General features: G+C 45.2%; 1 protein-coding gene across 1 annotated transcript in view; it reads right to left on the bottom strand.

Annotated features, from left to right (window-relative positions):
- Positions 1 to 146: 146 nt before the first annotated feature.
- Positions 147 to 27,758, bottom strand: part of sspo (SCO-spondin) — a 67,718-nt gene continuing 40,106 nt past the window's right edge. Inside the window, 29 exon segments of the mRNA XM_068709572.1 lie at positions 147 to 633; positions 2,061 to 2,211; positions 4,066 to 4,196; positions 4,671 to 4,731; positions 9,942 to 10,037; positions 11,144 to 11,355; positions 12,534 to 12,698; positions 14,361 to 14,407; positions 16,150 to 16,304; positions 16,456 to 16,583; positions 16,882 to 17,052; positions 17,174 to 17,370; positions 17,583 to 17,721; positions 17,812 to 17,928; positions 18,166 to 18,327; positions 19,996 to 20,238; positions 20,318 to 20,364; positions 20,547 to 20,686; positions 21,382 to 21,506; positions 22,165 to 22,320; positions 23,740 to 23,916; positions 24,008 to 24,178; positions 24,375 to 24,421; positions 24,520 to 24,672; positions 24,794 to 25,031; positions 25,297 to 25,431; positions 25,716 to 25,883; positions 26,211 to 26,417; positions 27,174 to 27,179. Of these exon segments, the coding sequence (XP_068565673.1) occupies positions 611 to 633; positions 2,061 to 2,211; positions 4,066 to 4,196; positions 4,671 to 4,731; positions 9,942 to 10,037; positions 11,144 to 11,355; positions 12,534 to 12,698; positions 14,361 to 14,407; positions 16,150 to 16,304; positions 16,456 to 16,583; positions 16,882 to 17,052; positions 17,174 to 17,370; positions 17,583 to 17,721; positions 17,812 to 17,928; positions 18,166 to 18,327; positions 19,996 to 20,238; positions 20,318 to 20,364; positions 20,547 to 20,686; positions 21,382 to 21,506; positions 22,165 to 22,320; positions 23,740 to 23,916; positions 24,008 to 24,178; positions 24,375 to 24,421; positions 24,520 to 24,672; positions 24,794 to 25,031; positions 25,297 to 25,431; positions 25,716 to 25,883; positions 26,211 to 26,417; positions 27,174 to 27,179 (3,968 nt within the window). The 3' untranslated portion in view covers positions 147 to 610.

Here is a 27,758-nt window from a genome sequence, read left to right as displayed (position 1 = left end):
TTCTTTTGTCATTAAAGAATAACTGAGTAACATGGAACGCTGCCACACTCTGCTGCTTACTGTAAATGCTATTCAAAGATATTCACGATAGAATAAAGATTCATAAAAAGACAGAAAGCCGGTAATGTTCTCCAAGTGTAGTTTTATTGACCAGTTCATTGGAACCTCAACATGTTGAAAATATCTAACCAGTTTCATGGTGAACTTAAAGAAGACTGCTGGCACATATACGTTCTCTTAAAACATATACACATGAAACGTATGTAAATGCATAATAAGTCTGAATCATAGGTCCTTTAATATTACTATAAATATACAGTAGAACAAGGCTGTACAGGTTGAAGAGTAGACGATCAAGTTTCAGAACAGGAACATCCAGTCATATGATGACTAAGGACCACACAACCACCAGGTCTTCACTTCTCCTCTCATCCATCGATCTCCAGCGCTCTCACTTCACTTGGCCTGGCCTTCATACCTGCTCTTGCTCTCACACACACACACACACACACACACACACACACACACACACACACACACACACACACATACACACACACACACACACACACACACACACACACACTCAGCTCACACTCAACACACTCGCTCAGCGTCTGGACAGGTCACCTCCTGTGAAGAAGACAAAACAGTTGACAAATGTAATCCATGTCATGTCGTGGCTGTGATGAGTGTGTGTCAGTCAGAGATAATCAGATGGGTAGTCCTGTAGTGGTGGTTACTATGTCCATATGTGTGTGTGTGTGTGTGTGTGTGTGTGTGTGTGTGTGTGTGTGTGTGAATCAAAGATTGATCGCCGGAACGACCAAATCCGTCAGACGTGATGTCCTGGGAGGATGAATGGGAGCAGGGGGGATGTTCTGAGTCGTATGTGGCTACATCCAATTAACTAACGCAATCAGCCATGTTGATGAATGGATTAGCACATAATTGCTTCAGAGGTGGGATCCTTGATTGAATTATTCATGGTGGGCGAAGGCGAACGTATGTTTTGCTCAGATTAGCTAAGTGTGTGTGCGTGTGTGTGTGTGTGTGTGTGTGTGTGTGTGTGCGTGTGTGTGTGTGTGTGTGTGTGTGTGTGTGTGCGTGCGTGCGTGCGTGCGTGCGTGCGTGCGTGTGTGTGTGTGAGTGGGTCAGCCGTGGCGTTAATGGAAAGTGACTGAGAAATTGTATTGAGAGAGGAGGAGGAGGACACGGTGCGAGCGTTACAGCCGCTCCCCGGGTCGGACTTTTAAACACCGGCTGCAGGACCCAGGGTTCTGTTGTTCGTAGTTCAATGCTGCTTCAATGTTTGAAAGAACCCTTCTAGAACAAAGCTCACACGCTTATTCACACATTCCACATGTCACACATTTTAAGCTTGGGACAAAAAACTCATTTAACATGAATTCATTTTACTCTCGAGATTTAAGTTGAATTGATGGAGAATCCGATCTGTTGGTGTAGTTATCATAATCTAATAAAGGACTGTATAGGTGAATACAAAGCTCTATGATAAGAACAGAACCAGTCCAAAGTGAGTGAAGTTAAAGTCAGTTCATTTGTTGATTTGTTCAGGTTTCATTGCAGACTGATAACATGTTTAAGTCGGCTCCTCAGGGCTAAATCAGCGACCATGAGTTCAGTCATATGATCCACACATGATAATGCTGTTGAATGTTTAGTCATGTTGCAGATATTTCAAAAATAAAAGCAAACTTCATTCAAGGCTTGTTGCAGGACAGTCATAAGAATCACCTTTTTCTGGCTCATATAATGTCAGTTTATGATATTACTGTAGAACGCTGTCATCATGTGAGATGAGCTGCTATAGTAGTAGTATAGATGGTTTTCACATGTGTGTGTTTTTCAAATCACATTCTCAGACTCTCTCTCTTCAGAACACGAGTAGCCGGTCCTCAGTGTCTGCTGGGAGCCTGAAGTGTTTACACGTGTTTCTTTTACATGTATTCAAAGTGTGGGTTCTCACGCTGACGTGATGGATGAACATACAAATCCATTAGGCCACATTCATTGCCCCCCCCCCCCCCCCCCCCCACCTTGGCAGCTGGTGCACTCGCAGCTGTGGATGACGGGCAGGACGACCGGCTCGCTCTCCCCGCTCTCACACTGCAGGCTGAGGAAACGCACCGGGTTGTCGGGGTCCAAGCGGTAACTGCAGCACTCACACACTGACTGCAGGTAGGGCTCCTGGGGGGGGGGGGGTAAGGTTGAAGGAGCCAATCAGGAGATCACAATATGATAAAGGGAAGGTGGAATGATGGAATGAGAGGAGAGGCAGGTTATTAGAGATATTGAGCAGAAAACAATATTAGAGGGTAGAGGTCAAGGAAGAGAGGTGAAAAAAAGGATGAGTTGAAGGAGATGAAATAGTGTTGATATAGGAGGAGAGAAAGATATTTTATATGTTGATGAATCAATTTAGGATGTGTAAGGTGACTGGGGCCACATGGAATTCTAATCAAACTATGCAGCTCCAGAGGGCTTTTCTTTTGCCTCTTTTAGCTAATTGGTTTGATAAACTGCGCTCTCATAAATCTCTTCACAGCCAGCTGTCTTAAGCCAATGAGCTTCCGACGAGCCCAGCGTACACCGGCCATCACCAAACATCAGACAGACGCAGTGAGCGACTGGCTGCTAAACACAGTCGAGCAATTATAGCGGCTAAAGTTCCAGATGTTGTTATCAGGAGCACGGAAATGATACACCCAATATATGAAGACCGTTAAATTCAAACGACGAGCTCAAAGATGCTGTGGGGAAGTGCAGAGTCTGTGGGTCCGTCTCTAAATATGAAGCTATTGAGCAGTGAAGCCGTAAGCTCCTTGTCTTCACTGCAAACTAAGTTCTTTTGCTGATCTTACATGATGAACATGTTTTACTAATCAGACAGCTAACACACAACACAAGCACAACATTGGGAACTAGGTGGTAATTTGGCTTTATCTCTTTAAATACAAAAACCCAGCCTCTGTGTTTTTCACAGTAGAAGGTATAGCTTCTTGGAAGTTGTCCTCATGTGTCCAATTAGTGCAGGAGAAGACCCAAAGAGGAGCGAGATTGGTGTGAAGTACATTGGCTGGTGATGGAGGTGGAGAATGATAGATAATAGGAGGAGAAGTAGGTGAGAGGGGTGAGCCAGCAGATGATCAAAAACACCTCCAACCTCTTTGTAAAGTAGTTATTAGTGCTTGACAAACTTTGAAAAGTCTGCAGTGTGTGTGTGTGTGTGTGTGTGTGTGTGTGTGTGTGTGTGTGTGTGTGTGTGTGAGAAGTCATCCGGCGGTGAGGACGAGCGTGTGGATCTTGTGAACCGTAAAGGGGAACCGTCTCTGTGCCGCCTGGTCACTGGGTACCAATCCCCTGGTTGCCACAGTAACAGGAGGTAATGGCTGAGCTGATGTTTATTTTTGCTAATCTGCAGAACAACGTCACCATGGCGATGAGGCGATGAGCTCGCTGTCTCACGAGGAAGAAAAAAAGACAACAAGAAAGAAAACACGAGCCTCACATTGAAAACATCTGTTTCGATCGTATCGTCTCTGCCTGCCTCGTGTGGACTGTCGCTTGTTAAAGCTGTTAGCTTTGACTGCTAGCGTCGTGATGTTTATTTATAAAGACGTGGGATTACAGCAGGTGAGACCAGCTGTGTGAGGCCGCGTGTTTGACTTCATTTTGTTTTGCAGAAACACTCCTGACACACATCAGAAAACAGATGGACAATTTGGCCGCCCAGCAACGGCACATTGAGAGAAATGTTTAACGGTTAGTGACTCTTTGGAGAGAGCCTTTTTAATCCCTAATTAAATGAGTATTGCAGACATTTCTAATTTCAGTGGCTGATACTGTTCTACATGATTTACCAGAATTAACTGAGCAGCCCCGATGGGCAATTTGCGAACGATTATAACTAACAGTATATGTTTCTGTTACGGTCTGGACCCTTTTGCTGTCCGTATTGGTCTTTATCGTGCTACCATCTGTGTGTGTGTGTGTGTGTGTGTGTGTGTGTGTGTGTGTGTGTGTGTGTGTGTGTGCGCGTACCTCCAGGATGACATCGGTCCTGGACAGACAGCGTCCCCAGCAGGAGCTGACCTCCACGTTGTCCAGCCGACAGTCTCCCTTGGTGATGTTCCTGATCTGCACGTGGCGGCGACACTCTGGCACGGGCTCGCCTGACGGAATCAGGGAGAGGAGGCAGGAAAAGGAGCAAAGGAGGTAAACAGAGGACAAGTCAAAGGAGATTATGAAAAAAAAACATATTGGTTTTTTTCATAGGAGGAAAAAGACAATAGAAGAGACGGAGCGAGAGCGTTCCTTCCAGAGAGCACAGTGACATTGCCGCGCTCCTCGCAGCATGTGACATTTCCCCCACTGGGAGAGAGATTAAAGCCCCAATGTAGCCGAAGTAACGTAATCTCTCACTAATTGCAGCACTTGGTTTTTAGCCTCCTGTAAAATGAACTGTAGGACATTTGAATCAAATGAAGAGGTTTGGAGGTCATGACGTGGAATTGAATCATTGTGAGTTTGTTTGAGATTTGAATGTTTGAATTGTTCCATTTGTTTGAGATTTCAATGGATGAAGACTCATCATATGGTTTTCTTGTGGAGTTTGTGTTTTCCTGCACACTGTATGTTGCACCAACCTGGAAACTGCTTTCTGCAGACTGGGCAGCAGCTGCCCGACTCCTCCACCTTGACCTCGCCCTGAGAGAGGGACAACGGGACGCAACGTTAACGTTCTTCATGAAAACAGACAGAAACAGCACCACAAAAACAATCTCCCACACCCTGTCAACACTCACAGTTAATGGATTGGACATAACAACTTACGTCACGTATGTCATTCAACATGTGTGACAATGACCACAAACTGAACATTCTTCAAAAGGACAGAGACAAAGCGATACATTCTCCAAGACAGGGACATAGAAGACACACCTCTGGGAACTGGCAGGGGAGAAAAAACAACGGTACTCCCAGTTGAACTTGGATAATAACACCCAAAGTTTACAAATGATGAGCAATGTCATCCAAACAATGAACAGCACAAGTTAATCGCGTCAGCTATCATCTAACAAAAGAAAGGAAACAGCGTTACATCAGCCAGACCGTGCTCAGGTGATCACAATGCAAACATATTGGTGTCTGAGTCTCAAAATGTATTCACATAATGTTCAGCATGGTCACTATCTCAGCTTAGCATAGAGCAGCATGCTAACATCCACACTGAACACAACACGTAGAAATCTGACCTGAAGGTGGCGCAAGAAGGAAATTGGTTCAAATTCATCTTGGTACATTCAATGGTAATCCATCCGATAGTTTGAGACTTTTCACTCAAAAACAATCATGTAAACATCATGGTGGTGCTAGAGGAAAGACGGACGACACTGAGGTACAAAACGTCATAGTAATCAGTCCAGCAGTTATTGAGATCCTTCAGTCGGGACCAACAGTGTCATCCAAGAGCCATGTGGCTAGCATGGCTAAACATGTAGCATACGGACTGTGTTAAAAACAGACTGTGAGACATCAGTCCCAGGTCTCACCTCCCTGAGCACTGCTTAGGACGGATTTAAACCTGGGACATCATGGTCATGAGGACCAGGGTTGAGGAACCAGCATAGAGACAGGTAAAAAGGACAGGAAATACATTTTTAAAAAAAAGACACACAACATACGGTCCAAAAATAGCAAGACAGTGCTGAAGGACACAAAGGACATAGACAGAGGGAGCCAGGCTACTGAGGAAGAGCAATCCAGAACAGTCCAGAGACCAGCACGGTGTCCCGTGGTGTCCCTGTCTGAGAATAGCTGCTGTTAGTTTACAGTCTCACTCACTCTCTCTCTCACACACACACACACACACACACACACACACACACACACACACACACACACACACACACACGCAGTCTGACAGCAAGCTTCAGCAGCCACACCAACACCAGACTCAGTTCACCTCTGAAACTTCACCCAACTAGAAAAATGGCTCTAACGCGCACACACACCATTCCCCCCCCGAGGACTTCTCCTTCCACTCTGAAGTGCCGCCGGCCTCCCTTCAGGGCCGGAAGGAGCCACTCACTTAGGAGGTCACCAAGAGGGCCGCTTTAAGTCCGAAGAGTTAAGAGCCTGTATGTGCGTATCGCGTCTGGAGGTGGAAAACGGTGTGAAATGTGGATTCCTTGTCATTTCAAAGGAAAGGGGCTCTTGGCATTTAAAGTAATGGGTGGTCAAATTAGTGTGGTCTTCAGGTACCAGCTCTGCTAATGTGTCTGGCACAGAACAAAAAGAAATAAGAGGAGTCTGGCTTCTCTCACCTGATATGATAACAGAACCTTTAATCCGTTACCTTGAAAAGGGCCTCCCGGTGGAGGCATGTTGGGAGATTTAGGTTTGTGCTCAACTGTAAGCTGAGTCATAAATAACAGAGTGCGCCGTCACCAACCAATTCTCAGCCTGTCGGGAGAGGGAACACTGTGCATTAAATGACCTTTTGATATCGGGCCGGTATGAGGAGTGCTTTCACTGAGGCATCGCTTAACTTTCGTGCAGCCATAGGGAGGAGAGAGAGTTACACGACCCACGACTCTCCAGGGACACGCTGCACCGTGAGGACCAGTGCACACCACAGGTGGAACACTCAGTCCACTGTTCACTCTGTGGAATCGAGCTCTCCCTTTAAACTTCTGGGTGTTATTCGTATTCATACAGCCCCGGGGAGCTGAAGATATACATTCAGCTTGCTGTGTCAAGGATGAGACGGGTGACTTTTCTGCTGGGACTTGTCTCAACGTCAGCAGTAACAGAGAGAAGAAGACCTCTTACAGATCAAGTCGTGGACCTATTAGCGGGTCGCTTTCTATGTGAAGGGTTAGTTCACCCAAAAGTATGTTTCTCTCAATGAATCATTGATGAGAATCAATGAAAGAAGAACAAAGATCCACAGAAAAATGAATTCCTTTTTAGACCAAACACACACTTCTGCATCTGATAGAAACAGAGGGGAAAGATATGACCTGGAAGAGGGAGAAGGAACCACATGAGAACACTGTTATAATGGTAGTGTGTGGTAAGTAAGGCTACCACCATGTTGCTTTTGAAAAACAAATGCATGATGATGGAGAGTTCTCTCCATGTCTCTTGGCTGCCAGTCAATCTTTAAAAGGGTCAGTTCAGCCAAATAGCACCACCATGCAGCCATGCAGTTAGTTTGGGTTTGATTTCACATGTCTTGAGACTTACGTAAGATCTCTTATCTAGTCCTGCTTCAGATAGAAATAGAGGTGAAGAGCCTGACCTGAAACTTTTTTAGAGACACTTTTTATGCAAACAAATGTTCAGTTCACTCCGAAGCTGTCATTATGTTAATGAGACAGAAATCAATGATAATTGAAATGATTTTCCTTTTAAACATCGTTTTACAACCCGTCCTCTCTTCATGTTTGCTGGCTGTAAGTCTATGCCATTTGGCCGGTTGATGAGTCAACCACTTGACAAACAACTGTTGTACTATATCCTATTGTCGTCAAGATGACCTGTAATAACTATTCAAATTAGTCCAATTTGTCCAATACTTTGGCTCATGATCAAATTCCTGCAAAACCAATGAGATCCCCATCAGCCTCAGCTGTACTTAGTTCAGACTAACGTTAGAGTTCTAACAGGCTAAACTACAATGGTGACTAATGTGATGAACATGGTAAACATTTTACCAGCTAAACAGCACGTTAGCTTTACCTTTGTGTGCATGTTAGCGTGCCGCCGTTAGCATTTAGCTCAAAGCGCTGCTGTCCCGAAGTGTAGCCTCACTGAGAGACTCCTTTTCTTGTTAAAGAGATCATTTTCCTTAATTACCAGTGAAATGTGGCATAGAGTTGCAGCTGAGCAAAAGGATGTTTAGGAGAAAATAGTTTTTGTCCACGGAGAGCAGCCTCAGTGAGATGCTACAAACGATGTTTAGTGGAACATCGTTGAACCCTTCTCCTCTATCTATATCCAAAAGGCTGGATAGAATCTGTATTTATGCGGTAGCAAAAGTTCCACCTGTCTCAAAATGTATTCATATTTCATGTGGAGTTCATCTTTTTCTTTATCTGCCTCTAGTTTCTACAGAGCACATCCATAATTGACCACTGAGCTCAGCGTCTTAGGCCAGCTGCTACCCACTCCTGCAGAACACGTATGATAGAGCATGATGTGATGAATGAAGGCAGTCACTTCTTCTTGGTGATGCGCTGTCACCAGCAATGACAAGCATGCATTTGTACCCATAATCCCTCATGCATGCCGATCCAATTACCTACACCATGCGCATAATGTTGTTGCAAAATAAACTGACTTGATTAGTATATCAAATATACAGCAGACACTTAAATATCAGGCATGGTACCATTCATTTAGCAGAACAGGTTTCAGCTTCGCCAGTTTGGAATGACACTTAATTACGTTTAACGAGGAGACCAGGATGGAGTGTTCTGTGGGAGGCGCAGGAGAAGGAGTAAGTACAGGCTTGTGGGAGGATCGAACGTTCAGGTATTGATCTACTTCAGCCGGCGACTTGCAGAGAACATCCCACACGTTCTTGAGGGAGCAGAGCGTTTATTCCCCTCACTCAGTAATTGAGATATTTGTGACCAACAGAGCTGTGTGAGCTGTAACCCCCTCGGGGGTCGGGGTGGACTGATGGGTTAGTCTGGGAGACTGATCGCACCTCTGTATGTGAACCTTCATCTCTCTCCTACCTGTAACTGGAAAAATAAATTAAAATGCCAGGATGCCCACAAGGAGCCACAAGATGAATTGAAGGGCCATTAAGGGAAATAGATTATTCCTTTTAATCTTTACCTTTTCTCTCATTAAACACTCTAGTAGTTGAACTGCAAAACATCTTCCTCTCAGACTGTGCAGTTCTACATTTTACTATTTCTAACAATATTTGTGGGTGTTTTATACAGCCTACATACTAGTCCATGCATATACATGGAGTTGGAGTAGAACGGACATTCCCATTGAATGATTGAATAATCCACGTAGCAGGATGGTGAGAGCAGCGGCCGACGTCTAGTCATATGGCTGCAGTTGCACAGAATGTAGAGGGCTACTTCTGTATAAAGAGACGTGCAGCAAGTGATGGACTCACTGGGACTAACTCATGCTGGCATGACGTGTAACACACCAGCGTTGGCGTCCGGTGTGTGTGTGTGTGTGTGTGTGTGTGTGTGTGTAGTCCTGCCATCCCGCTCGTCCCTTCTACATCGGTTGTGTCACAATTCAGCGGGCGATTCAGCTCTGTGACTACTGACGGCTTAGCGGCGGAGCAGCGCTGAGTGACAAACTTTATGGCCCCACTGACGTACTTTGTCAACATAGCAACTAACAACAAACTCCATTTTCTTCTGACCAAATCGAATGATACAATCCTGTACTATTTTTGTATGAGTCCACGTCTCTGCAAGATGATGTTTGGGTGACTGAATTGTCTTGTCATGGTATTGCATATAAGTACAGTACATGTGATGTGTTTGTAGGCCTCTCTTGTAAAACACAGCTTGATCTCAGACAGATTATCTGAATAAATAAAGCCCAGCTAAATAACTACCTCTGTTGTACAAGTTGTATCAAAAGCTGATATATGATGATTTTGTTATACCGCTCCTACTGAGCACGCTGTCCCTTTAATGTCTGGGTATATTCGGCCAGTAAGAACAATGATGCAAGAAAGATTTCTTTAACGCAATATTCACAGGATTTCTTCCTTAATCCAATAAAGTATCTTGCCTTTTCTGGTATGTAGGATAAGTCAAAGATATTCATACTTAATTCAATTCAATTTAGTGTCAGTGTGTGTGTGTGTGTGTGTGTGTGTGTGTGTGTGTGTGGGTGTGTGTGTGTGTGTGTGTGTGTCTCACCTCATCACAGTGGAGTGGAGCACATCTTAACTGGCACAGTTTTTTCCCGTTGACACAGCGACACGACAGACAGCCGTCCTCCCACTCTGATCCTGCCTGGCTCACACACACACACACACACACACACACACACACACACACACACACACACACACACACACACGATATTCAGTCATATTCACTCACTAGACTTTAGAAATGCAGGTTTGATAAAGTGCAGCTGGTCACAGCTCAGGATCTATATCTTCAGCGGAACCACTAAAGCTCTGGCTGCACCCTTGTGCATAATTTAGGTTGTGGAGGCCGTATGATGCTGTAATTATGGCAACGCATTATACACTACATTATGTATTTTCCTCTTATGCATGTGTTAGCTATAGAAATCACTAACAATACGTTTTTACCCATACAAAGGCACCAACTAGGGTGTGCCGTTGTGGCTCACACCGGACCATTTGAGGAAGTAGATTAGAAAATCATAGAGGCTCTTCATATGGACATTAATCATCCCCAGCTGACAGACAGAGAGAGAGAAACAGTGTGGTGAGGTAGAGAGAAGGAAAGAAAGAAAGAGACAGATAAGAAGAATGACTGAGAGATGAAGGGAGAAAAGGTAAGAGGAAGACGGAGGGGAAATGGGAATAAAAAAGAGAAAGGATGGAGAAAGTGAGAGACTGAACACAAATCCAGTAATGAAAGCAGAAGAGGGACTAGGGTTAAATCTGAGGGATGGGAGAGGAAAGAAAGAAACAAAGAGAGAATGAAAGGCCTGAAGAAGAAATATCAAGAGGGGGGGGGGGCGTGACCTCTTGTCAGTGTATGATTCATTCTTATAATCCTATAATATCCCCTCTTTCATAAATAATTCCTGGCAGGCTTGCCCAGTCGTGGTCCCAACGCCGGCTTCCTACGGCACTTCCTGCATAATTGATGAGGCCCGGGCTGGAGAGGCGCTGTGGTGTAGTGTGGCCCACGGGGCATATCACTCATCTTCTAATAGGCCCTTCATTATGAGTAAATAACACAATGGGACTGAATTGGAGGGAAAGTAAACGCCACGCTAATGGTTAGGTTCAGAAGCACCGCACAATGAGCCGGGAACAATGGCTTCAAGCTGCAGAGTCAGCTGGGCAGCAGCTGTCTGTTGACTTTGTGTGTAAGCCAGTGTGTGTGTGTGTGTGTGTGTGTGTGTGTGTGTATACCTCCCGCTGGATGCCCTGGTCATGACAGGGGCAGAGGGCGGGGATGACACAAACGCCCCCGGTGTCGCGGTAGAGTCCCTCCCGGCACACGCAGCCCTCGGCGGAGCGGCTGCAGTTGACGGGAGAGGAGGAGTAAATGTCCCGGCAGCTCCGCTCGCACGGCAGAAGCTCCTCCGACGCGCTCCTCCTCCACTGCTTCCCGTCAGGACATGCTGCAGGGGGAGGAAGAGGAGGAGGAGGAGAGGGAAAAATATGTCAGGGAGGACAGGAGAAAATCAAAAGAGGAGGGAAGGTGAGACAGGGAGACGGTAGGATAGAGTCTCATGATGATCCATTGGTGGGGAGAAAGGGAGTACAGCTATCAAAAGTGGGTGTGGACAGAAAACTGCATTTAAAAGGTACAGCATCAATCAGCATGACACTTTCTCTCTCTTACTGTGGCATACAAAACATAACCACAGTACATAACATCAACACCAGTTCACCCTTTACTAAACCCTTCCCACAAACCTCAATTGTCCAATTACTGCATAGCAAGCTCAACTAGACACGGTAGATCTGTCAAACTTTGGATTTCTCTACATTCTCAAGGAGACGGTGCTGTAGTGAGAGCGCAGAACTCGGCTTGCAGTCTAATAATCCCACTAGCACTGCCAGCTAGTGGTGACAGCATGCTTGTTAGTCCTCATCCTGTGGTCTTTCTTCTTATAACGTTAAAGTGAAAAATAAACTGTTTGAAAACACCAACCTGTGGTAAAACACTCAAATAGGGTTATGTTGAAATAACAGCGTGATCTTACGCTTGTCCTCATCACACTTATGAAACTAGGACCAGTAGGACACACATTTGCCGATGACACTGTTATAGTGAGGAGGAGGTGGAGTTGTCAAGTCAAGAAGCCTTTTTTGGAATGAAATGTGACAAAGACAGAGGGCATGTGTATTGATTTTGGATGTCAACAGTCAAGCCTGTCAACGCTACAATTAAACGATCAGGATGTTGAACTCATTGAGGAGCACTTGAGGCATTCTAATCGATAATATGATGAGTTGAGCTGTGGCTGTAACAGAAAGCCAGCAGCTCCTTTATTTTGTCTGAGTTTGATGTTGACAGGTGCAGATGATGCTTTCCTTACCTTCTTGTTTCCGCTTTTGTTTTTAATGAAAAGTTGCATTTAATTGCCTTGTCTGTGTTTTTGGTTTTCTATTTTCACTGCTGCTCAAACCAGTTGCCCCTCTGGGGACAAATAAAGTTCTGCTTGATATGACAAGCACCGAGTAAGATGCTTTTTTAAAGAACTCTTACAATATTCACCTGTGAGCTGCTTAGTCGCAGTTTATTCCCCACAGCGATAAACAGAACATCCCTGTCTCCTCTCTCCTCACTCACCACAGTCGGGGGTCACGCAGGTCTTGGTGCGGTGCTCGGGGCCCTCACACGGGGCCCCTCTGTACCGGCTGGGCTGCAGGATGACTCTGCTGGAGCTCTGTTGCCCCGTGCCACAGCTCGCTGAGCAGGGACTCCACTGGGACCAGCTGGCCCACTCGCAGTCCACTGGAGGGGATGTGAGAAGAACATAGTCACACTCAGCTCAGTGTTAGGTCTCACATTCATTTACCTGCAGCAGTAAGCAGCACATGGAAAACAATTGTCATCTGAGCGTGCTCTTCCTCAGCTCGCCCAAATGAAACTACAATCACACATCTTGTCCCCACATTGCTTTTTATTAAAGCCATTTGTTAACAGACTAGACATAATGCTGAAATAGACAACAGAACGAAGCCCAACATTAGATTGCATACAATCTTTTCATTCATGTGTAAAGTTCTAGACAAAGACTCCCCAAAGGCAGCTTCCAGTATTTTGAGATTTGGATTCAGAGGTCAAAATCGAGCCTTAAGGAGAAAAAAGATCTCACGTTTGTATCATTCCTTCTCTTAAAAAGAAACAGAACTTCTTGGTGTGTTGAAGGACCCTCATATTTGTTATCCAGACTCTGACAAGAACAAAGTGAGCTCTCCCAAAACACTTGAATCAGAAATAACCTAAAACGAAGAAAAATAACCCTGCTGCAGTGGACTGCACAGCGATGTGGATCTTCTTACCGGTCAACTCGCTGGATGACTGACCTGCTGAATTCACGCACGCTCAGCGTTTAGTGTGAGAATGTGTCTTACTTTTGATCTAGCTGTAGAAAAGGAGTAGCACATGTGAGAAGACGGTTCGTGTCAGTAAGTCTCCCAATTGCACATGCTGTGTAGTCCTTAACAGACACCATATGACAGCTGGAGACTCACTGCTCCTCAACTGGTACGCTGTTCACTACAACAGCTACGAGGATGGCCAGGGGACTACTTTCTGTTGGTTCAACGTCAGAATCAGAAAATGTTTATTGCCAAGTACATTACTCATAAAAGGAATTTGGCTCGGTGATTGAAAAGGCAATGTTATTTAATGTTTTAATTTATTTCATATTCTATTTAATTATGTGTGTTACTGAGTTATGATTGTAATTTTGTACATTTACACTGATAACTGTTGGATAAGCCTGTTCAAACCACCATCACTGATTAGCACATTACTGCTGTTTTCACGTATTGTACCTTTTTCATGAGCCCGATGAGGCGCTGAGTGTTAAAAAAAGATCCTTGATATCGAGCTGATTGTGCTCCCATTACCACAGGCACTTACTGTATTTCTCACCTAAATTTAAGTTCTATTGAACGCTGCGGGAGGCAACAATCAACACTGTTCTCGCCAGAGTGCGTTTCCCAAACCCTCTATTGTGGAGGCGTTGAGTAAAATCGTTATCTCGATCAATAGCTGCTCCCGTTCACTACGACCAAATCCAGAGGATCAAACGATGACCGATAAAAACGACATATATGAGAGGTTGCTCTCTGCGACACTCTGCTCCCCGTTATCTTTCATCCCCCCCCCCCGCTAGTTCAAGATGGTATCACGTGTTTACCTAACAGAAACCCCGTGGTGGCCTTTGCGCGCTGTGATTGATGTGACTGTCGCTCAGGTATTTGAGCCAACTGTTGGAGCAGCTGTCACCGACTATAGATAGGTTGACATATCCATCACGGCCCTGGCGGTTCAGCCAAAGATTATTGTCGTTGTTGCCGGTGCTTCCGCCGCTAAAAGACAGAGGCCCAATAAAGTGTGAGACGTGCGTTTGGGGACGAACAGCTGGGACAGAGCATCACTCACCGTCACAGAGCTCGGCGGTGCAGTTGAACACCCCTCTTTGGCACACGCTGGAGAGAGAGGAATCACAGGAGTGGAATAAAAGGAGGGGCGATTATTGAACACTGATACTCCAAAAGCAATCATCACGTCACACGTGTGAGCACCAGCTGACTTATTGAATGAGTATCAAACCCACCGTGAGGAAGACGAGATGACTTACAGCATGTCTGCTGCATGCCAGACTATCTATTACAGCAGATATCACAGTACCAAACTGGATTGATGTTCACTGTATGAATGAAATTCAACTCTGCCGATGCTCCGCAACACTTTCAAAAATGAACTCAGAGATGAGTCGAGTGGGATTTTGTCCTTGTCAAATGACTTGGGATATTGTGGGACATTTATGAATCGGACCATGGTCGACCCGACAGTGGTACAGTAGTGCTTCAGCATCACATTCTCACATTCTCACTTCAACTGATTGTGGGCTTTGGTTAGGCTTAGTAAAAGGTCGTGGTTTGAGTTAAAATAACAACCTTTGTTCTGTAACTGGGATAACTTAAGTACGTACGTTACTGAACAAAAGTACAGTAAATAAGTCAACGTTGACGTGACACAAACATGTCCCACATGAACGTCTGTGTGTTCATCCCGCCTTGTGCGGACGTCCTCCTCTGCTCTGGCGGTCTAGTAATGATGCTGGTGGGTTTACATTGACAGCTTGGTGCGTCTCACACAGACGCTTACTGCCTCAGAGCGTCGGTATCAGACGGTGAGGGGCACTGAACAAGAGCTGGGAAAGAGGCCGCTTTGCTATAGTGGTTATCACAGTTAAAACAACACGAACCCCTGTGCATACGGCTGCACATCCTTTGGTGAAAGGCTTTCACTTTTACCTCAGTAAAATGGAATACATATGTTGGTTTTATAGGACTTTAATTTGTTCTACCATGTCCCCTAACGTCAACCAAGTAGTTTTAGTCGCCTAAACTTAACCTAACTTTAACCGTAGTGGTAGATATCAGTTATTTAAACAGTCATATAGGTTAGACAAACCTTTGTGGTTTTACATACTGTACTAATGACAATTAAGTCTGAATGATTATTATGATAATTATATTTTGTTTTTACTGAGATAGAAATGGTTCACTGAAGGATCTTTTTGTAAAGTGATTAGCGTGTGAGAGCAACAGCTTGATGAATGTTGCATTCTACATACATAAAATAAGTCAATATAACAGTTGCTATCAAGGAAATTAAATGTATTCAATAATAAAAGTTATAGTCGTATACTGTACCAAGATGGTACAAACCAAAGACCTCGATTATGAGATCGCTCAAATAAAGAGAGACAAGAATTTCTTTCATGAAAAAGTGTTTTTAAGCTGTAAAGACACAAGTAATACCGCATTACTCTCTTGGGAAATTATAAAAATTAAGATATGTAAGGAGTTGTGAATGTGAATGTTGTGAATGCACTGATTTAATATCAATCAGATGCCAAACATGTGTTTCAATGAAAATGGGTTATGATGGACTCTACCCCAGTAGTTGTTTTTTTTTACAATTTGTATGCCATTTAAATTAGACATGGTCATAAGGTTTAACATATTTGACTAAACTCTCATTCTGAGAGGAGGTACAGGTTCACCTGGAACTTAAGTCCCTTAAGGACCCTCCTTTATATCATTCAGAGGGTCCAGACTCTGGACTAGGACACTGAAAGCTACGTCACGACTCTACGAACCTGCTGGCTTAAAGAATGGTTCAATCGAATGAATGGATAGAACTGTGTGTGGTATACTACCATGTGTTGCAGAGGTGCTGGATGGCCGTTCCAGGTGGCAGCTGAGTTTCTGTGATGTCCTCAGTGCTGGCATTCCAGCGCTGGTGACCGGTCGGCAGGGACAGCGGTGAACAGGGACAGTCGGCGTGGGACACACAGGAGCCTTCATGCAACACCTAAGGTATGAGACGAGGACGAATCGCATCTTATCGGGGGTAAGATTAAATTCCATCACATATCACAGCTATCCCACTTCACCCGCACACCCGCACACCCGCACACACACACACACACACACACACACACACACACACGGGTTGTCCAGACCTGTCCAGGAGAGCAGCTGCACCCAGGGGTGCAGGGCCCAGGTAAACACTGAGTGTGTGGCCACAGGTCCTCACAGGAATATGGACAGGAACCTGAACAGTCACTAAACACCAGCCCGCTGGGACACTCTGCGACACACAGACAAATAAACGCACACTGAATTACATCATGTCTCATATATATTTAAATATGCAGTGTGTGTGACTTTTCTCTTTGCACACGCTCCAGTCTATGTCTTCATAACAGGCTGTCTCAGCCACATCTGAGGTCACACCTTTGACTGCATGACGCTATGAATAAACTAACTTAAAATACCACTCATTAAGGTTCTTTGGAGTTGCTTGGCAACTACTCAATTTAAGAGAATTCAGGAATTATGTTGCTTGGTAGAAATATATTCAGCCTTATGTGTGTGTGTGTGTTTACCAGGCAGGCAGCTGTTGGTGTTACAGACAGTGTGCTGTTCAAGTGGTCCAACACAGGCCGTCCCACCAGGCTCCGGCTCTCTGAGGACCGTCTTGTTCCGCATCGTTGACCCGCCGCCACACGTGGCGCTGCACTCAGTCCAGGGTGACCACTCGCTCAACAAACATCCCGCTGGAGGGAGAGAGAGAGGGAGGACACAGGTGGAGAACTGACAGGTGATAACACAGAAAGCTTTAAATGTGCCCCTTTAACACTAAGTTGAATTAGTGTGGGTACTTGCTCCATGTCAAACCTGGACATGATGGCAGATCGCAGCTCTCCGTCTGCGTGGTGTCAGCACAGGAAGGACCGCCCTCCGTGTCCTGGCAGAGGCGTGTCCTTGTCATCTGGCCGTGTCCACAGGAGGCTGAGCAGGAGCTCCATGGGCTCCAGGGCTCATAAACCGGGCACTGAATCTCAGTGCACACCAGAGTGCCGTTCTCACACACACTGCAGATGAAGGGGTGTTTGGAGAGGTGAGATAAAAGCTGTACCTCCTGCTAAAAATGTCTGTACTCTGGAGACAAATGCACCACACTCTAAACTCCTTTTAAGTCTGAAAGTCAGCTCCACACACCAATTTGGACACACTTTTCTACATGCTCATATGTAAATTTGACTTTTCATATCTAAAAATAAAATTGACACAAAGCCGTTCCCACCAGGTGTTACAGTCCACGGAGAGCTCCTCTTCAGGGATGAACTCCAGCGTCCCGTTGCCCGATGGGATACCACAGCGACACTCTGTCACTGGCACACAGTTGCCGTCCTGCAGCAAATGTCCCTTCGGACACCGACAACCTGAGAAATGAAATGTAAAAATAGAGAAAGACATTTTTGCAAAATATTCCTTCTAACACTCTTGTGTTGATGCTGGAAGTCAAAGACTACCTGGGTGACATGCTCCCTGGAGACACTGCACATGCTCCCATAAGTCAGTGCAGCTGCGAGGACATTGATTGGCACAGCTCTCTTGGTAAGTCCGCCCCCTATCCTCACAGCGCTCACCTGCGAGACAAGGAAAATCAATCTTTCCCACTTTTCATCAATAAAGAGAGAAGCAAAGCTCACTGCATGTGCCAAAGAAAGTGACTTTGTGGCACGTTTTGTCATGGTTAGAGAGGGATTGGAAAGATTCAACTGGCATGCAACAAAAGTCTTTGAACCCACAACATCCTTTTTTGTTTTCCCCCCGTTTGTGATGATATGTAATATAACTATCTCGGTCATTTGGAGCAGCTGTACCTGGACAGAGTCCCGTGTTGCAGCTCTGGCTCTGCGTCTGTTGGCTCTTACAGCGGGGTCCTGGAGGAGAGGCCAGGGGCAGTCTGTAGCGCTGCTTGACTCCGCCGCTGCAAGGCTGCGCGCAGGCCGTCCAGACGCTCCAGACACTCCACTGACACAGGTCTGGAAGGGGAAGACCGATTATCATCAACCGCCGACAACTCTATTCTCGTCCTAATTTAAATGACCGTAATTATCACGACGGCCGCCGTAATTGTTGTAATCATCGTCCGCGATAACAAAAGCGCGCTTACTGTTTATGGACTTATGTACAAGTGCACTTGAGCCGATAAGATGTGTGATTTATACGTTAGAGATAAGAGTTTGTTCTTTTCAATCATAGTCAATGAAACCTCCCTCAGCAGTTTACGATATCTGGACTAACTATGATGAAGTGCAAGATTCCAAATGTTGGGCATGGTGGTAATTCAGAGACATTCCCATTCATATCCAAAGGGGGAGGGGCCAGAGAAGAATGAAGGGATGGTGGAGTTGACTCATTCCTTGCGCGCACACACACACACACACACACACACACACACACACACACACACACACACACACACACACACAACACTAAATCCAATCAACCTTACAGTGTGCGTCCCCACAGAGACAGTGACTTTAAACTCTTTCTTTCCTCAAGTCCTTTTTCCGTGTTCACTCCTTTGAGAAATAATGAGGATAGAGTGGAGAGGATGCACATTGTCATCTTTCACTGTGGACACCAATCGCAACCTCTAAAACGATCTACTGATGGTGACTATTAATCTTAAGCGACAGCAGTGAACGGACACAATAAATATTCACAGGAAGAACAATGAACACTTTTTTTCTAGAGATTGTTTTCTGTGTTGAATGCTCCACAAACCATATAGTGCAAACTGGGTGTTTCTGGCACTTTCCTAATCTGGGATGGATCTTACTTGCAGGATGGAGATGACTTGTCTTGTGTCTATCTGTAATTCCCCATCTGAGTGAACGGAAACGAGGCTCCATTCCCGGCCCTCCTCTGTTCAACCTCTCCAACCAACTCCCACTAGCTCACAATGTGGACAACAAAACGTCCGGCCATAGTTACGTGACCGATGATTGTGTCAAGAATTAAAGTACTTAAGTTTCAGCAGGATGTAGAAATACCTAAACATGTTATCTTTAAAAGGCTCAGCTACTGTAATTGTGGCTTTCTCTCACGTCTCTCTAACTGAATCTCTCTATTTATTCACATCTGTCGTTGGAGTTTAACTGCGCTGTAATGTTTTTCTTCTGCTTGGTCTATTTATAAAATATTAACTTGTATTTTATTTTTGAAATCTTTTTATACTGGCTTGTGTCTCTTATAAACTTGTCTTGACGCCCTTTTATGTTTTATGTAAAGCACTTTGAATTTCCATGTTGCTGATCAAATAATAATTTGCATTGTATTCCACTCACGCAGTTTTTTGGCATGAAAGTATTTCCCTCTCCTGCCAAGAGAAATCACACTCTCTGACCCGCTTTGTGATTTGTTTTTTTATGGTGTGATGCTCGTCTAGCTCCGACTTGTTTCCTGCGTTGTTTGCATACAATCTGTTGATGGGAGCAAAGTATCAAACTGCTGCCACATGCTGAGGGGAACTCGGTTGGAGCAAAACCGTCCCATTCATTACAGTCCCTCACTTTGGAGTTAGAGGAGCAACTGGAGCTTGACAAAGGCAGACTGAGGAACTGACTGCAATTCTGGAGTGAGAGAAATGACCCACTCGGTTCCTCTGTGAACCTCTTTTTGTCCTTTTGGACGAACACCGTTACCTCTGCAGAGGTTGGCATCTGGACAGAGCCTCTCCTCCACCAGAGGTCCCGGACATTGGCTCTCCTCTTCCTCTTTAGAAACCGGGAGACCCGAATCCAGATCCAAACAGGCCCGGAAACGCCTCTGGGTTGAGACCATCTTACTGCTACTGATGACTACTGCTTGGGAGTGGCTGTGTTGCAGGGAGGAAGAAGGTACACAGGGAGAACAGGGAGTCCACTCTGACCACTCGCTGAGGATGACTGAAAGAAGGAAAGAAGAAGCAGCATGATGGCATCATTCAACCAGGACCTCCATACATTCATTGTCCTGCTTTCTTACCTTCACACTCTCTCATGTCACACTGCAAAGTTCCATCATGGCAAAGGCTGGAGGACAGAACAGCCAACAAACAGATTAGAATCACAACATGTCAAACTGAGTCATAGATCCCACACACACAGACTGTGCTTCTCAACTGTTCTGTCTTATAAAAGAGGAACTTTGGTGTCACAGAACACATTAGCCCCTCTGCCGTAGCTCCATATGTTTGTAACAGCCAGGGTCTAACCAGGTGCTGCAGCCGATGGGGACCGTGGCCCCCTGAGGGACAGTGACAGGTGTGGGTGGTTGGCCTGAAGCTTGCTCCTGCAGGTGGACGCAGCCACACTGCTCTGCAGGAACACAGCTACCATTCTGCTGCAGCAGGCCCTGGAAGGGAAAACGCATGATTGAAAACAGGAGCTGATGCAGTAATAGTTGTTCATGTTCATGTTTTATATAAACGCTAAAGACCCAGATATTTCCCTCAGGAGTTGGTGGAGACAAAAAACTAAAGAGCTAAAAGACATTCTTCAGGTGGACATAAACACATCTCCAAATGAAAATGTTGTTGCTGGATGTGTAAATAATAAATGTCAACCTTGTGTGGCCATAACTTGTTTTCACTGCCAAGAGAAATCAGTTATTACAGGCCTAAGTATTCAATGGTGCTGTAAACCTAATCCACAATTGTGAAATGACTTATGGTAACACCTCTAGTGATCTGCTTTCTGTTCCATATTTCATTATCACCCCTCACTGCTGCTGTATGTGCATATCATCAGTCCATCAGAGGGGAATATTTGCAATAAATCAAAGCTGGATGCTCCTAAACTGGCCCAAACAACATTAGAAAATTGTCATCATAACTCATATTAAGGTGATGTATTGACAACGATATGTAGCTCAACATATTTCACTTTCTGTGTCTCTCATACAGACACACACAGACAGTGACCTTTACCTCCACAGTATCAGGATAAGTCTCACCTACTGGGCTCATTTTCAGAAACGTGAACACTGAGGACAATTTTTCACCTTTTGACATAATTGGAATGATTTGAAACGTGATATGAAATGATCACCTGTGGGCAATAGCAGCCAGGAGTACACTCCTGGACTCCTACACACTGATCTCCACCGCCCTGCAGTGCACACTGCTTCTCACAGGGCACGCCGCATGCCGAGTACACGAATGGGGCTTTGCAATCTACAAACACAAGAAAAGAAAGTAGATTGTGTGTATTATAAATATGCACAAAATCCAACATGCACACAATCATATGCTTGTACTCAATCGAACACATTTTAACAATGAAAAGGTGTTGATTGATTTCATGTGTGTCCATTTTGTACAGAAGCACTGGGAGGCAGTCAGCAAAGAATTCTGCTCATCCGTTTTCTAAGTCTGATCTCAATAGTTTTCCCTTCAGCGTTTATGACATAAGAACAGATGATAAAAAGAAAGCTTTGAGATAAGAAGGGTGGGAAAAAGTTTTATCAGGAGAAAAAAAGTGTTTTCCAGAATCATTTTTCCAAGTTACTTTTTTCCATCTGTGAAAACAGTTAAAAACTTTAAGTTTAAAAGCATTCATGCTTTTCTCCATGCACTCTAAACACAAGGTACATTTGTAGTGTGTTTTCAAGTTATGTATATTAAAACTCACCTGGAAGAAAACATGCATGCTTACATTCCTATTTAGAACATGGGGCAGTGGTACACTTCAGGATCAAACACTGAGAAAAATGATCCTGAGAAAATCATAAACCTCACCAGTCTAAACTTCTTGTTATTCTCCACCTGTTTTCACACCTAGAAAATAGTAACTTACATAAATGATCCTGGCTTTACTAAGGTGTTACCTCACCATCACATTGACTGAGACTGCATGTCCTGCTCTGTGTTTCAACAGGAGTGCACTGTTGCCCCCTGGTGGCCGGGGAGAGAGCTACGCGGTAGCGCAGCTGCCTCTGAGACGCACAGGAGCACCGAGACCAGACGCTCCACTGCGACATGGGACAGCCTGCAGAGGGAAGCAAAATCAACCAATCTGGTGCTACGTCCACGCAGGTTCTAACAAGCACTTCATCTTCTTTGTGATGCACTTAGAATGTGTGAAGCAGCACTTGGACTTGTGCTCACGTGACCCAGAGTTGGTCCGGGTGAGTCTACTGCTCACTTAATCAGCATGTAACAGATGTATTTACACCCCAAACATCAGGCCCTCCTCTTTTACAACCAGCAGTCTCACTGGCATCAACTACTTAAGTACAGCAAGCACTATGAGGTGACACTAACAACAACAGATGGTTCAATAATATCAAATCATTTATGGCATTAATCAATTGCTGAATTTAGCTGAGGCCAGGGTTGGAAAATATATCTATTTATTGAATTATTGAATAGCAAACTAAAATAAATGTACCCATCACAATCTTCAATACATATATGATATCTATCCCTTATAAATTGACTCAACATCCTTTTACATCTTACCACAATATAAACTAAGCTTTCAGTGATTAATCCGGAACATTTTCGTATCATTTATATTGTTATGAAGGTAAATAGGAGAATGTATCGAGATATAGATTTTAGTCGATATTGTCCTGCATATCAACATTTAAAGACAATAATAATTCATGATAGTTTGCTGCCTTTTAATGAATGTCTCATTGTACTGCCTTAAGGCGCACATACACACTAAATGTGTGCTCCCAAATATAAGTAGAGTTATGACCTCAGATGTGCACCACTTCACAAAGGCAGGACATGGCATCAGCTCTACGAGACGTTTAGACGTTCCTCTAGAGGAGGACTTTATGAAAGCAAACTCAGTGGATGTACTTACCTTAAATACTGTATCTCCTCGTGGACGGAACAAGGACTTTAAATGACTGATCATCATCTGGTAGGTTGAGTAACTCGTGTTTGCTCATGTCTTGTATTTCACCGTTAGCTTGTTTATAGAACAGAGATGGGTCCTCTCTTTGAACAGGTTCATCACTACTATATCACTACTTTGAATGATCTTAGTAAGCAGCCTACGATCTTAGTGACATTTACAAGCATCACTATATTCAGATCAGATCTTTCTTTCAGAGTTAAGCATTGGATTGCACATCAGTCATAGATGTAGACTTGATATCTCTGTTTCCTGTTGTAAATATTCTAAATTATTTCATGTGTGCATATTGATGTAAGTGACAGGTCAGCCTGGGATTCACACCTGGGCGACATAATATAGAAACATTGCTTCATAAATCCTTGAAGTGACCCATTGTGTTCACCAATAAAATACTCTAACTACTTCCAGTGGCAGTAACTCAATTAGGAATCTGTTAAAATGATCATGGTTGTTCACATCAGCCGACTGACCCACCACAAACAGGACCTCAGGATAGAAGTGGGCGTGGCAGCGCGTGCTGACTTTCGTCTGTACCTGCACAGGGCTGCTCGTAACACAGCTGGGTCTCCTCTCTGTTCCTCTCGGCCTCGATCTCAGCGGGACACGCCGCGTCTCCTCCCTCCTCACACACACACACTCTGCGCCGCGACGCCGAACCAGCGCCGCAGCTCCGGGAACACGGAGACCACGGCAACCAGGGGCAAAGGTCATCTGTAGACAAGAGAGCCAACGTGATCGATGACATCATCGTCACTTATGTGGCAGTGAATGTATGAATCGATTGTGCCGCTTTTGAACAAACCCAGACAGGGAGGAGTGAGACAGTCTTGTGTCTCTCTGTCCGGCCCGCTGCAGTGAGACCCGTTGTTACGTGGAGGGGGGTCGATGCAGGCGCGGGTTCGAACCTGTGTACCACGTCCACAGGTCACCGAGCAGTCGGACCACACTGACCAAGGGGTCCAACCACCATCCACTGGACACAACACACAGGATTTGGTCAGTGGACATGTGTCTTTAAAGGAAACTCGGCGGCATGACAGTCAACTGTTCTGGACCCTGTCACAGGTCAAATGGAAATGTGCACATTCTCTTTCATTAGAAGTAAGCTAGTAATGTAAGCAGAGTAGTAATAGTCTACTCAACCACATTTACTCTTTGCAGTGACCCACCTCTGCAGTCAATGTCTTGGCAGTAATCTCCCTCTGGGGTGCATGTGCTAGGAGTAATAAAACACAAAGCAGAACCCTTATGATTCTATTTTTGTTCTTTACACTGCAAACCATGTAATCAGAGAAATGTGTGCATCCATCTTACCATTGTTTACACTCGCCCTGCAGCCAGGTGTCGCCCACTTCGAGCTCCTGGTCATCACGGAGACAGAGAGGTGGGCAGGGTCCTGGGTCGCAGGATTTGTGCTGGACTTCCTCAAACTGGCAATCTGCTCCTTCGTTGTCCGGGACCAGAGACCTGACACACAGTGCTTCTAGTTTACTCTACTGCTTATTTGTTACTTCAAAGAAACACATTTCCCCGAGAGGGTGGGGATTTCAATGAATAAACAGGCATTTGCGATATTCTTTCCCCTCACCTGTATCTGGTTCTCTGGCCCTGCCCACAGGAGACGCTGCACAGCGCCCAGCTGGACCAGGAGCTCCAAATGCAGGTGGCCTGGCAGCTGTGTTTGGTGCAGAGGAGCTGTCCCTCCGAGCAGCTGCAGTTGTTGCAGTCCGCCTGATGCGAACTGCCGGCCGCCCAAATATGTCCCAGTGAGTCCACGCAGTCACACTGCCACAGCTGCACACACACCCCGTCCTGCTGCAACTGGCCTGAACACACACACACACACACACACACACACACACACACACACATCAGTTATTTCAAAACGTGTACTACGTTAACAAACAGACATAGGGGTTTATCGTTTCAGTACCAGAACCAACACATGTTAGGGAAGAATCACTCAGATATGCATACACCTCACACCACATACACCACACACACACACACACACACACACACACACACACACACACACACACACACACACACACACACGCTTATCTGTTAATAAAATGATAGCAGCTTTGCCTTCAGGGCAGCGACAGCCGGGCTGACATTCGGCGTTGGCCTGGCACTCTATGCCCTGCTGGAGGTCTGAGCAGCGCTGTGGACACTGGTTGGCACACGACACAACCTCCTGGCCTGGCGGGCAGCCTCTCTCATCTGACGATACACAAACAGAAGGTCATGAATTTTCCCATGATGCTGCAGGCATTTTCTTCGCATGACGTGTCTCAACCAAGAATCAGAAGCTCGGCTCACTTTTTCAACACAAAGCCTCACCGAGAAAGTTAGCGATATTCTGAATAAATGAGCACTGGTCTTTGCACAGGATGGACTAGCCTTGGGGGGTCATAGAAATCTAAACTCAACGAGCATGTGTGTGTGTGTGTGTGTGTGTGTGTGTGTGTGTGTGTGTGTGTGTGAACACGTTGGGTCCGTCTCACCGCAGGGTTTGGTGTTGCAGGGTTTGACCTGGTTCTTCTCTCCTTCACACTTCCTCCCTCCGTTCTTGGGCGGAGGGCTGGAGCAGGAGCGAGTGCGTATGGAGCGCCCGCCGTCACAGCGCTTATCACAGCGAGACCAGGGACTCCAGGGAGACCAACCTCCATCCACTACATCGTCCACACACAGACAGACATGAACACAAGCACAAAGAACACCGCTGTGTTTTCACGTTTCACACCAAATGACCGTTCCAGTTTATCACAACTTGGCTGTTATTTTCACATTCGCCATCATTTCTAATGGTTTTGATAACAACGCACTCACCAAAGTAATTGCAGCAATCGACTTGACACCATTGGATTATATTACAGATTGCAATAAATAAATGCAATAATACGGCCTTTAATATTTATAGTGTGACAATCTCTAAACTGACTGTTTGTGCTCAATTTCCTGAACGGTTTGATCAACTACATGATCAACAGCAGGCTGACCTCGGCAGGGCTTGATGTTACAGAAGCGATTTTCCAGGTTTCCTCCCAAAATGTCCTCGCACCACGAGCCGTTGGTCCGGGGGCTGAGGAAGGTGCGGATCCTCTGCTGCTGACCCACTCCGCAGGACCGCGAGCAGGAGCTCCACTCCCCCCACTCTTTCCACGAGCAGTTCCTCTTCACGCAGTCTGCCCCCACACACACCTCGTCTACAAAAGACACAAGATTGCTTGATATAGTAGTAGAATATCCCTACAGCTAATTCATTGTGACGGAATTGCTGGTATTCACCATTTGTTTGCGGTATTCACACTAATGTCACAATATTTATTCATTAAAGTGAAAACGGTACATCAAATGAGCTGTTCATTGAGTTAAGGCATACGTTCCAGTTGAAGCAAAAATCATGGCTTAACCATGATCATTTTCTTCATAACCTATCTCATCTCCTAACAGTCAAACAGGGTATAACACTTTGGTTGATGGTATTCCCATTTTACCCCCTCTGTTTGAAGAAAAACTACAGTAAACCCTTCAGCTGCAACTTCCTGGTTAGATATGACGAATCAGAGCTTATGTACAAATAAAAGTCCACACTATCCTCAAACAAAGTTATTACATAATACAGCTGGCCGGTACTAATCTCTTCTGATGTCACGCTGAGTGAAGATGAAACAACAAGTCCACTAAAGAAATCGGTTCTGTCGTCTCTGAGATAAGCATGGTGAAAAACTACAAACCAATCCCGGAAACACAAACGGTCCCGAACAGCCGACCGACAGATGTTATGAAAGTGTTTGTGTAGAGAATTGACTGGCGGATTGCTGAACATTGCTTTCATCATGTGCTCTCTCACACATATCTGAAGAACTCATCCTGCTGTCTGATATGAGCCATCGGAAAGGCAGTTTTCATCTCATCACAAATGTTATTGAGCAGTGTGTTGTTTAATGTTTCGTTCACACAGCCATCTCAATCCACATGCCATGCTCTACTATTAGCTACTGAAGTATGAGTAGTAGAGATGCACCGATCCGATATCAATATCTGTATCGGTCCCGATATAGGAAAAAATTCTAGATCGGGTATCGGTGACAATGTGACCGATCCATAAAGGCAAATCTATTCAGTCCAATTATATGCGTTGTGCTCTGCGTAACGTCATGCGCTAGCGAACTGGCCGCATAGATTGTTTTCAAAATGGAGCGAGCGAAAGGATCAGCCATCTGGAACCGGGCAGCCGCTCTCAGTTGTCGGGGATAAGGGATTCCGGCTGCTAGTTAACCACCCGGAACCACGCTACGACATGGGAAGCCGAAAATATTTGTCGGAGACGGCGCTACCTGAACTGCACGGTAAAGTGTGCAAACGCATATTGAAGGAGATAAAAGATGTCAAATCGATAAGTTTCACGACAGACATCTGGAGCTCCGACGTTTCCCCTGTGTCACTTTTAAGTTTAACAGCACACCGGCTGGATGAAACTTTTGTGCCACACAGTGCAATGTTAAATGCAACAAACTTTCGTGGGTCGCACACCAGCGAAGCGA

Source organism: Cebidichthys violaceus, unplaced genomic scaffold, assembly GCF_023349555.1.
Source record: "Cebidichthys violaceus isolate CVI_PGR_0920_01 unplaced genomic scaffold, fCebVio1.0.p SCAF_15, whole genome shotgun sequence".
Classification (NCBI taxonomy): Eukaryota; Metazoa; Chordata; class Actinopteri; order Perciformes; family Stichaeidae; genus Cebidichthys; species Cebidichthys violaceus.
This window is presented reverse-complemented; position numbering and strand designations above follow the sequence as displayed.